The sequence below is a fragment of the Montipora foliosa genome, chromosome 3 (assembly GCF_036669935.1).
Source record: "Montipora foliosa isolate CH-2021 chromosome 3, ASM3666993v2, whole genome shotgun sequence".
Taxonomy (NCBI): Eukaryota; Metazoa; Cnidaria; class Anthozoa; order Scleractinia; family Acroporidae; genus Montipora; species Montipora foliosa.
In genome coordinates this window covers 34340893-34353392 of record NC_090871.1, presented here as the reverse complement: position 1 = coordinate 34353392, position 12500 = coordinate 34340893, and the positions used below count along the sequence as shown (strand labels likewise).

Sequence of the window (12500 nt, the reverse complement as noted above, 5' to 3'; positions counted from 1 at the left end):
AGAGCAGCAGTGGTGTGTTCTCCAAAATTAATGGTTTCCTACTCAATGATATAATACTCCCTAAATCATGGCATTCATTACCAGATACTGTCTATTATACAATAGACAGTCAACTTGGTTTAAGAAACTATGTGCAATTTTAATAGTTTTTAAAATTTAACATAGCTGTTGTAATTTTTAATTTTACAATCCAGGTTAAAACAGTTATAGGAGGTCTTACTGGCTCAGATCCTGTTTCTTGCAGCCGCTCTGTGGTAGTTAAACCAGACATGAGTTTAGAAGATGCTATCAAACAGGTATAGTGTCAGTCTGTCATTAGCAAGCTCCTTGAAACTCCAGAATCATATTAGCGACAGGTATAATAGGCCAGTAAAAGACAATAATATTATTATTACTGTACCTAATTTACAATGGTTGCTTGTAAAATTTAAAGACAAAGCTATTTTCTTTTTCTTCTGTTATTTATGTTAATAATTTTCAATACTCCTTTTTCGCTTTGAAACTATAAAGTTTATACATGTGTTCACAATGAGTATCTTCTTTTGTGTCTTTAGTTTTTGTTGTCTAGAATTGTTTAAGTGTAAGCGTAAATAGGATGTTCCTTAATTAAGGCAATTCCCTTGAAAATGATGTACTATCCAGATTTTTGTCAAACTTGGCACAATTGATATTCATACACAGGACACTAAAAAAAGGCAATAAACTGATGGTCTCTTTCACCGTGCTTGTTTTCGCATTGAGCACCGGTAATTTAATTGCCATGAAGATGTTCTTGTAATATGCAGTCAATTCAAGTTTTGTTTTCTTCGACGTTTTACAGCTTATATTTCTTCCTCAAATGAATAACTTTTATACCTATGTTAAAGTAATGTTGTTTATCATATTTAAACCACTGTTTAGGGTCCATTTGATGCTGTAATTTTGCCAGGAGGACTGGGAGGAACTCAGAATCTTGCTCAAGTATGATCTATTGTTATCATTGTTAATCTTTAAACCGCATCAAGTGAGAGAACTGTAATATTATTGTCTCACTTCTAGTGAGAGAACATATTCTGAGTACACTTTTTGATTTGCCATCCTGAAACTGTTATCCCTGCTCAATACAATGTAGCTTGTTTGTGCTTTATACCATCCAAATTCAAGCAGGAGCAAGTGATAGGTTACCAAAAGAATGGTCACTTTTACGTGGCATCAGCTAGTCACCTCTCTTCAAAATATACCCTTGACTCCTAAATGTCCTTTTCTCGCATTCCTTTTTTGCCTTACAAGCCTCCTTCCATAAATTGAATTACAAGCACAAGCGTAATACTTTTGTCTTCTCTTTTTTGTGTTGTAAAAGAACAAGATTAGTTTAAACTTATAAATAATATCTAATGATAAAAAAGAGCGAAAGAAACTTTACACAACGTTTCGATGACTCCATGTCATCATTTTCAAGTGAAAAGAAAAGAAAATTTGATAACTTAATAACTTAATATATACCGTGCGAGGTGATAAAACGTAAAATTGTGAATGTAAATAGTGACAAATTTAAATAAATAGTTTTGCGCGTATGGAGTCTGATTGTGTGTTCAAGCATGGCCTCTTCTTCTTTATGAATAACATTTCATAAATCAGACAGTCCAGTTTTCCGTTGCACTGCTTTAAAACGGAAATGTTATGAAATGAAATGTTATTCATAAAGAAGAAGAGGCCATGCTTGAACACACAATCAGACTCCATACGCGCAAAACTATTTATTTAAATTTGTCACTATTTACATTCACACTTTTACGTTTTATCACCTCGCACGGTATATATTAAGTTATTAAGTTATCAAATTTTCTTTTCTTTTCACTTGAAAATGATGACATGGAGTCATCGAAACGTTGTGTAAAGTTTCTTTCGCTCTTTTTTATCATTAGATGTTTAAGTAAATCTAATCTTATAAATAATAGATAATAAATAAAAATAAATTTTAAAAAAAAAGCTTGTTTGTGGCACGTACACAAAAAATGTGCCCTAGAAAATTTCAATTTCGCACATTTTACCAGCTGGGTGGTGGTATTTTGGATGGATTTAAATACTAATGCATAGTATGAGAGGAATCTTGAACATCTTGGCTTGAAGAGGTTTGTCTTGATCAACCTCAGATTTAAATTCTGTTCTGTTAGAGGTTATCACACTCAGTTCTCTTATTCCTTCACCCACAGTCAATATGCTGTGTTGATTTTATGCATGTTTTCTCTCATTTTATACCGGAGCTCCATGCATGTGGAGCACCATGGGTAAGAAAATATGGTAACCCATCTGTAAGAGAAAATTTGGTTGTGGTCACTGCATGACTACCAGTACATCCACCCCTCCGTGTATGTCAATGTGAAACTCTGTGGTCAACCCGTGTTTTTTGGCGGGAAGTTGCATGGCCAACTGCGTTTGACACTGCAGTTTAGACAAAACAAAGAAGACTGGGAAACACAAAGCAAATTTAATATCAATAATAACAATTTGCATGACCACCCGTACATCCACCCCTCCATGTATGTCAATGTGAAACTCTGTGGTCAACCCAAGTTTTTCGGCAGGAAGTTGCATAGCCAACTGAATGGCTAATACTTGTAAAAATTGTGCCCAACATGGCCATCATACACTCCAGCTAGTTTACAGCGTACGTCTTTGATATTAGACATCCATGTTATGGTCAATTGACACCTGTCAAAACAAGGTATCTGCTGATCAGTATCACTCAACCATATCATGGGCTCAAGTTGTGGGCTCAAGTTAAGAGCTTATTTATGGTTGCCAAACCGTGTCTATATTCAATGTCGCGTACATGTGTTTGATAATTTCCACATATTGACAGTAAAATTCAAATATACATGTACAGTACCGCTCAAATGTAAGTTACCAGTCGAGTCGAGTTTCAGGTGCGGTGCGCGAATCGCATCGCGCGAGAGTCACTGAAGCAGAAATTTTGGCATAAATTTAGGAGGACTCCACTACGCGAAATCAATTAATTTCGCGCAGCGAGTAACAATTGCACGATTGTAAGCTGTCAAAGACAGACGAGTTGCAGACGATCTTAAATACCCCAGACAAGCGTTCCCTTCTATCTGTAAATCGATCTTAGACAACAAAACGCGAAAGAAAATTTGAACAAAGATCGTGTTATTAAACTGGAAACGGTGATTGCATTGTCAATATGACAATACATGAAGTATTATGCTGGTCTGTTGTTTGATATACACGTAAGCTTAAAGTATGCAAAAAGCCGTAAAAATTTTGTTGTACCGCTCTTGCACTTCTTCAACTGTTAACTGTAACTTTTCGGTAATTTCTGTCCGTGCGTTTCACTCTTTTGAAGCGCTTTAATCTTTATTACCTTTGCAAGTTTTGTTATAAAGTACAACATTAGTTCTGTGCTCGACTCCGGAGCGAATGGTCAGGGTTCGGGTCCTGGCCGTGGACACTGTGTTGTGTTCTTGGGCAAGAATTTCTCTTCATTGCGGTGTCTTTAACATGTTCAGTTAATTCCCACGGCCTGCTCCCGTCTGACCTTGTAGCTCAGTCGGTTGAGCGGCGGAGATCTAACCTGAAGGTCGTGGGTTCAATTCCCACCCTGGTCAGAGTTTTTCTCTGTCCTTGTGTGGGCCCATTTCCATCTGTAGGGCTAATGCTCACATGGTTCATATGAGATAGAAATCTAGCACTTCACTTTACAATCTGTTCAGTTAACTCTGTTTAAAATGTAAGTGCTACACCACCAACGTTTGTATAAACGTAACCTTTCATTGTACTTGTACAATTTCTCTTTGCTTCATAATAATGTAAGAAGCCTAAGACATAACCTTGAAAACCTCCAGGTGCATTTGGTAGATGAACTGAATTATAGTTTTTCCGTAATTGGAGTTTCTGAAACTAATTTTAAAATAAGTACAATTGATTCTGTAAACTTTGACACGTCTATACCTGGCTATAAATTTCAATACATTCCGACACCTCTAGCTTCTGGAGGTGTTGGCATGTATGTCAAAGACAGCTTGAATTACAAAGGAACATGGACAATAAACTGTTTTCGTGTGGTATTTTTATCGACTTAAAGAAAGCTTTCGATACAGTTGATCATTCAATCTTGCTCAACAAATTAAATCACTATGGAGTCCGAGGCATTGTTAATGATTGGTTTTCATCATACCTACATTGTACCGGTATTTAAGTGCACTCAAACAACTGAGATCAATTCGTTTATTTCTGATAAGGAAATTGTCCCATGTGGTGTTCCACAAGGCTCAGTGCTGGGTCCTCTTCTATTTCTGATATTTATTAACGATATTCCAAATTCTTCACATGCTTTATGCTGAAAGACATCTCAAGTCCCTCAAGGAGACCGTTAACAAAGAGCTGAAAAATGTATAATACTATGTGAATGGCTGCATGTATATAAGCTGACACTTAACATTAAGAAATCTAACTTTGTTATTTTTTGACCTCCACACCGATCACTAAATTATGAGATCAAACTCAAAGTAATAGACTACAGCACCAACATATCGTCAGGTCTGGAGTGTAAGGAATATGTTAAAGCACTTAGGTGTTCTGAGTGACAACCATTTGTCCTGGAATTATCACGTAGACTATATCGCCGTGAAGATTAGTAAAATTGTTGGAGTAATATCTAGTCTAAGACACTTCGTTCCATTCTGTACTTTGAGAAGCATATATCAGTCCCTCATACTTCCCTACTTGAGATATTTTTTATGGTTTAACTGCTTGGGGCCAAGCCACTAATGCCCACCTTAATAAATTATTGTTACTTCAAAAATGTGCAATACGTTTGATGTATTTTCTAAATCCAAGAACTCATGCTATTCCTTTATTCATTTCTTCAAAAATATTACCCATTCACCTGCTTTACTTTGAAGCTATCTTACACTCTATGTATGATGTTTCAAATAACTCTGCTCCAAAAGATCTTTGTGACAAATTTATCAAGACCAGCGTGATTCATTCATATAACACGAGGGCTGCATCTTGTGGCAAATATCATACTTATTAAATTTTCACGTTTAAATCAACAGCGCAATTCCTTCTCATGCTTTGGCATGAAAGCTTGGAATTGTCTCCCATCGCGAGTACATAATCTGCGTAAACTGGCATGTAAGAAATCAATTCGCAAAGCTTTATCTGCAGCTCTAGAAAGCAAGGAGGATTATATTGAGGAACCCAATTTACTATCCAAAATTAATTTATATCTTACATAACTTTTTGTAACAATTCATTGTCAATCTCTTCGCCTGTTTAGTTTGTTTAGTTTATTAAGCTACTTATTATCAATCAATTGTGTAACTATATTTATCTCCGGATGCTAATGATTGTATTTTATTTATAGTTTATTCCTGTCATTTTTCATAGTCTGTTATTTGAAGCTTACAAAATGGTTTATTTTCTTCTAGACTTTTCCCCTTTTTTTCCCTGCACAACTCGCCTCGATTAGCTTACGCTATACGCGGGTTGTACATGTCCTTCTTTTAATTTATTGTTAAACATTAATAAAGTTTTATTGTTGTTATTGTTAAACAGTTTTCACTGTTTAACTGTACTAACACCAATTAAAATAGGTGTGCGGTGTCCAAAGGAGCATAGCTTTCTAGTTGGACGCCACCTTAGGTAAGTAAATAAGTAATGGCAGCACAAGCATAGATAAAATTAAATTAGCTTAACGGTTAATGTTAACTAGTATTTTAAAGTAGGGTAGGTAAAGTAGAGTGAGATGAAATTTATTATTTCTTGAAGTTTACAAGCAGGAGGGAGTCAGATGATTTTACTCAGCATCAAGCCAGCAGTGAACTCAACTTTGATTAATCAAAAGAAGACATTTCCATTCTTTTTTAAAGGAAATAAATGACAGACACTTAATTTCAGTGGGGACAGATTCCCATATCTTGGATCCAGCAAACTTGAAAGACAATTTTCCAGAATTAGTTGAGATTTGCACTCTAAATTTAAAGATTGAATTTACTAGCACATCTTGCATTATACCTATGGATGCTGGGGTCAGGATATCAGAGATGATATCTGGAATGCTATCAGCTTTACTCATAATTTTATGTATAAGGAATCAGGTAAGGAATCAGAAGACAAGAAGGAGGACAACAAGGAATCAGAGAATAGAGAGGCTGTGGCGTGAGGTTTTTCGATGTGCGTCTTTTCTATTTTATTGTGTTTCTATTCTCTATTCACTTGTTTGTTTTGCATTATGTTTTCGCTCCCAGAACAAACTATGCTTGAAATGTATTTAAACTTGCTTCTAATTTGAAGCCTGTGGGTACAGAGCACAACTGGGAACCCAGTGAGAATGTGGACCAATGGTATGGCTGCACATAATGGTGCTGACATTATCATGTGGTAGAAATGGATGCCGAGGTACTACCCAATATAGACCTGTACAGAATTGACCCTGAATAGACCTCTACGGGATTGACCCTGAAGGGCCAGTTCCTGTAAGGTAATGCTTTAATTCACTGGTCATGCATTGACTTTCCAGCATTCTGAAATCATGTTACCTTTGTGTAATTTTACTTTGCTAGTGGTCGCCATTAAAAGCTGTGTTGTTTATAGTATTTGTCTACGCTTTGGTTTGCAATAAATTCTGAACCCGCATGAAACATGGTGTCAGAAGCCAGATTACAGATTATTTACCTGTCCTAAAAGGATCTGTGCTGAGAATTTTGGTAAACCGAATTGACACAAAGCGATTTTTCACTGCAAAGAGGATCGCGAAACACAAATGGCACACAACATTCCTCCTCCTGAACCTCTGGATTTGACAGAAGGAGTTGCAAAAAAACAACTGGAAAGTCTGTGAGAAAGCCTGGTGAAATTGCCACCGCTGTTGTGAAGAAACCATAACCCGTACAAATCGCCACACTTTTAGCTGTAATCGGCAAAGAAGCAAACAAAGTTTACAAAGCCTTCTCGTGGGGATCTTTTGGCCCACCAAAATAGCAAATGTTTTGCAGAAGTTCGCAACTATTGCGAGCCAAAACACAATGTGATTTATGACAGATTCCTGTTCAATAGTCGTAGCCAAGAGGCTGGACAAGGTTTTGGTCATTTCGTAACAGAACTGCAGCACTTAGCATCAACTTTTGAATTTGGAGACAAAGAAAACGAGCTGATCCACAACCACATATTTGTCCTCGGGATAAGAGATGGTAAAGTTCGAGCCAAACTTCTCTGACAGATGAAACTCACCCTTGAATCAGCTCAGGAAATTGTCCTTACATCAGAAGTCACCACCTCGCAAGTTCAAGGTATCACGAATGTTGTAGAGCAAACTGTCCACGCATTCCACAACGACAGTACAACAAGCCGCTAACCTAGCCAATCTAAACAGCAGAAAGGGCACTAGACAAAAGCAAAGATGTCAACGCCCTGCACCACAGGAAACAAGGATCCTGCCGTCGAGTGTTGTCATTTACACATCCTCTGCCTCATCCGAGGAACAAGCTGTTGTTACTATGATGCTAGCTCCAAATAATGTTCCTGTTCAGTTCCAAATTGATAGTGGTGCTGAGTGTGATGTGTTGCCTTCAGATATTTATGTTGAAGTCACAGGTGACCAAATTATGAACACCTTCAGCCCACCAAAGCATCAGATTCTGTAATAATGTACAATGGCACAAGAGAAGCAATTGCTGGTAAATGCAAGTTATACACCACTCGAAACGGGATGAAACACTGTTGAGTTCAATGTGTTGCAAGGTAACTGCACCCCTATTTTGAGCCTGGAATCCTGTGATGCTATGGGTTTTCTGAAGATTCTCGACTGTGATCAGCCTGAACGTGTTTATTCCTCCATGAAATCCTCTACTGTACTTACAAAGCAACAGGTGCTCGAGCAGTTTAAGATGTGTTCACTGGTCTTGGAAAACTGGAAACCCCTTACAGAATCCGAGTCAATACCGATGTGCAGCCAGTTGTACACCCCCCAAGAAGGATACTGGTAGCCATTCACAGCGCACTGAAGGAAAAGCTTGACGAGATGGTTGTAGATGGTGTCATTGCACCAATCCCTGAAGCCACCGATTGGGTTTCGAGTATGGTGGTAGTCCACAAACCCTCTGGAGCCCTCCGAATCTGCATCGACCCTAAGGATCTAAATCAAGCCATTAAACAGGAGCATTACCCCCTTCCCACAATAGAGGAAGTTACCACCCGCCTAGGCAAAGCAAAAGTATTCACAGTTCTCGATGCAAGTAACAGATTTTGGCAAATTCTATTGGATGACAAATCAAGTATGTTAACATGTTTCAACACTCCCTTTGGGCGTTTCAAGTGGTTACGTATGCTGTTTAGAGTGAATTCTGCACGGGAAGTCTGGCAACAAAGAATGCCTGAAATTGTCAAAGGTTTGCCTGGAGCTGAAGTCATGTTCGATGATTTCTTGATTATTGGCCGTGGAGACACACTCAAGCAAGCTCTGATAGACCACGACCAGAATCTAATCAAGTTCTTAGAATGAGCCTGTGAAAGAAATTTGAAGCTCAAACCTGAGAAGATGCATTTTATATTACAAGAGGTACCCTTTATTGGTTACATGCTCACTGCAGATGGACTAGCTCCCAGTCCTGAGAAGGTCAGAGCAATTCTTGAAATGCCAACCCCGGCTGATGTTCCCTCTTTGCAGAGTTTCCTTGGCATGGTTAATTACGTTTCCAAGTTTGTACGTAAGTTCTCAGACCATACCGAGTTGTTGCGCACCTTGACTGTTAAAGGTGCTGACTGGAAATGGCTGCCTGAACACGAAAAGGGCTTTGAGAACCTGAAGTCCCTGTTGACCTCTCCCCCGGTTCTATGCTACTATGATGTTCACCTTCCAGTGGTCCTCCAGTGCGATGTGTCTGATACTGCGATAGGTGCAGTGCTTCTCCAAGAAGGCTTACCAGTTATGTACAGTTCCATAGCAACTACGCTCAGATAGAGAAGGAACCTCTCGCGATAGTATTTGCTGCTGAGAAATTTGACAAGTACATCTATGCACGTAATGTCCAAGTCCAAAGTGACCACAAGCCCCTGGAAACAACTTTCTCCAAGCCACTGCACACCGCACCCCTCAATTCTTCCAAAATTCTTTGATTGCACCTGACATCACCGCAGCCATGTTGGCGGAAAGAACAATAGAGAAAAAGTGTTTTGGGAATTTGATTCTATTATTGTGCAAATCTTGAGTTACATTTTTCTGTTGTTTTGGCATCAACATGGCCATCTTATCACATGAGTGCAATCAAAGAATAGGTGGTGGTATATCGAAGGATGGTCTCCTGTGTTCGCTCCTTTTACTAGTCTAAGAAGGCTTGCCTAAATCCACAGCACTGGTTGTCCTTATCTTAGTCTCAGCAACTTGTTGCCAACAGTATCAATGAATTTCGCAAAAACACTCACCAAGCTCAAGAAACAAATACTGTCGTTCATCATTAATAGTATCTGCCATGACAAGAATAACAGAAAGAGCCATTTCAATGCCATTAAATGCATTGGCTGCGATAGGATAGGGTACCTCTTCAGAATCTATTTCACATTTATCCAGTAAATTGAGCAGGCTAAGTGCCAAAGGTTCCCATTCAATTTGTTCCACCATATTGTAAACTCAGTAGCCAAGCCTTCTATCCTAGTATGGAAGATAGGTCACGTGCACCATGGAATGAATTTTGTTCAAATCATCGAATCAATATTGCTTAACATTAATTATCAAATGAATATTGCTTGAATTGTTTCTTAAATGTAGGAGAGAATTGAATGTGTATCAAGGCAATTTTATCAAATTTTGCTACAACTTTATCGAATGTACTGAATAAAATAAGATTTCATTGAATTTTATAGTGAATATGTGGAAATTATCAAACGCTTATACGCGACGTAGAATATTGACACATTTCGGCAACCATACTCATTGAGTTCAGGTGTTCTTTTTTTTTTTAAAGTTGGCTGGGGACCAGGTACTGGGTTTTCGATTTGGTCACAGGCTCAAGCCAGGTTAACTTATTGCAAGAATAAATAACCAGGGAGCTCTTCTGTTAGGCTTGGCTAAATCTGTATGTTATGATAATCATTATATAGTGGAATGGTGAGGAGAAACTAAGTCTTTCAGACAATGTACAAGGTTCTAAGCTGATGTTCTTTTGACTTTTCTGCTGGATTTAAGCTTACTTGCATTATGAAATAGGAATATATTTGCCTCGTTCCTGATGGGAATATGATATTCAATACAATTGTGGAACATTAAAAGTACAAGCCCCTCTCTGGGACAATAAAATTAATGCATTTCAGACCAAATAATTTTACAAATACTGGCTTCCTGAGAAAACAAAATATATTGCTCCTTGACACATCAGAGGAAGCATTGGCAATGATTTTGAGGATGCTGATAATGATTTGCTGTGGTGTAGTTAAACATGGTGGTACAATGCTTGAATTCATTTGATAATGACATTGATTACTTAGTTAATTACAGCAAATTGGTTCATTAGAGAATGACTGGACTAAGTGTACTAACATTTCTTTTTAAGCATTTCATTTTTTAGGTAAAAAGAGTCTTTTTTTTAAGTTAAATATTCTATTGATATGTTTTTTGGCAGTCTTTTTTATTTAAGGATTTGATCATTCTCCATTTGGTTTGTTTGTTTTTAGTCTGCTAAAGTGAAAGAAATTCTTCAGGAGCAGGAAAAAAGTGGAAAGATCATTGGAGCAATTTGTGCTGGTAAAAATATATATATATGCATTGCGAATAGTGAGTGTACATGTTCATGGAAAAAAAAGTTGAACAATGTATGAAGAAGACATAAATCTTTTTGTAGCAAGTTCTTAACTGGGATTCAGTTATTTAACAACTGTGTCCGCAGCAGTTCAGGGGTGCTGAAGCTACATAAGCTACAAGGTGCAAGTGCTCCATTAGCATACTGCAATGGTTTAACAGTTATCTCACCAAGTTGTATGCATTCAGTCTGTGTTATTCAAGATTATCCACAACCAGTTGAATGCTGTGTCCCTTGGGACAGTATCCAGGGTCCTGTTTATCATTTAATATAAAATTATATTAAATGACCTGCCAGATGTCCTGGTGAACAGAACTGCTCCCCCAAATGTTATGTAGATGATACAAAATTGCCTGCCTTCTTTTATTTACAAGACACTCCCCAGATAGCAGAAAAGGTGAATGAAGATCTCCTTAGGGCATGCAGATAGTGCTGTAGAAATCTGATGTCATTACATATCAATCCTATCAAATTGATACAGTACCGCTCGAAACTATTAGTGCATTTTGCATGCGGCAATACCTCGTCTTTGCCGATAGAGTTTACCGCGAAATCACCTAGGTTGGGCAAAAACCGCAACCAATGCAAAGACGAAAGCAACTGAATGCCACGGCCGACTTACAAGTAATTGCGGTAATGTGCCGCAAGAAAACAATGGTACTTTGGAAAGCATTGTTTACACTCCTTGTTCCCATTGAAAAGAAAGCAATAAATGCTTTTATTAAAGGGACTTTATTATAATCGAATGTGCCATTCATCGCAGATTGTAAATACGGCAAATATGCATACTAATTATAACTGCGATCCGCGAGAATATGCAGATTCTTTGATAGCGTCTGCTCCAAATGCGGCCTCTCTTAACCGTGGCGTAAATTAACTGGAAAAAATGTAGGTGAAACCTTGGCTTTTGGTTACCGTAGACGAGGTTTTACTTCGGTCAAACTGGAGATTGAATCTGCAGTTTCACCTAGTCAAGCGAAACTGTAGGTTTATGGAGTCTAGAGATGTCCTCAAAATTTTGTGAGTTTTTCTGCTGGGGAAGATATGTCCACACACAATCAGCCAAAGACCTCTGCAGGGCATCAAGTTCCTAGTTTTTCCTATTTTTTGGCCTGCTTCCTATATTCCCCTACTTTTTTAGGGTTTTACGTGTACTTAGTACAGGGGAACATTTTGAAATGTTTGAGATAAAAATTAATTTTTCTTAAAAAAGAAACCTTTCTGTCAAAAAAATGTGGAGAAAGCCTGTTTGCATGATAATCTTCTGAAACTTATGCCCAGACTGGATGTTCTTACCATGCTGTGCCCTTGCGGGATTCACACAGCGAATGTTAATAATATAGTTGCAGATTGGCTATTTTCAGCTGAAGATATGGATAATTTCAGAAGACTTCTTACATTTCCATGCAAAAACTATTCGAGATATTGGCCAAGATTGGTCTGAAAATAGCACAATCAGACTTTCTTTCTGATCTTGTATGTCAAGCCTGTAGAAGGAAAATTCTAAATTTATTTGAAATTTAGGCAAAAGGAACAACTTCAAGCCAAGATGATATATTTATTCAAAATGATTTATTCAGCTAGAATAATAATAATTATTATATTCTCTTATTAACATCTGTGTCTTCTCCTTCAAGCAAAGAAGGGACGCAAATCTATCGAGAAACGTACTGGAGCCAAAAAGTCACAATTATTCAGGAAGCTTCG

General features: G+C 37.8%; 1 protein-coding gene across 1 annotated transcript in view; it reads left to right on the top strand.

The window, feature by feature from the left end:
• Window positions 1-12500, top strand: part of LOC137997331 (protein/nucleic acid deglycase DJ-1-like) — a 26651-nt gene that overhangs the window by 2993 nt on the left and 11158 nt on the right. The window contains exons 2-4 of the mRNA XM_068843261.1: window positions 195-296; window positions 901-960; window positions 10669-10738. Coding sequence (XP_068699362.1) covers window positions 195-296; window positions 901-960; window positions 10669-10738 — 232 coding nt within the window. The remainder of the gene's footprint in view (window positions 1-194; window positions 297-900; window positions 961-10668; window positions 10739-12500) is intronic.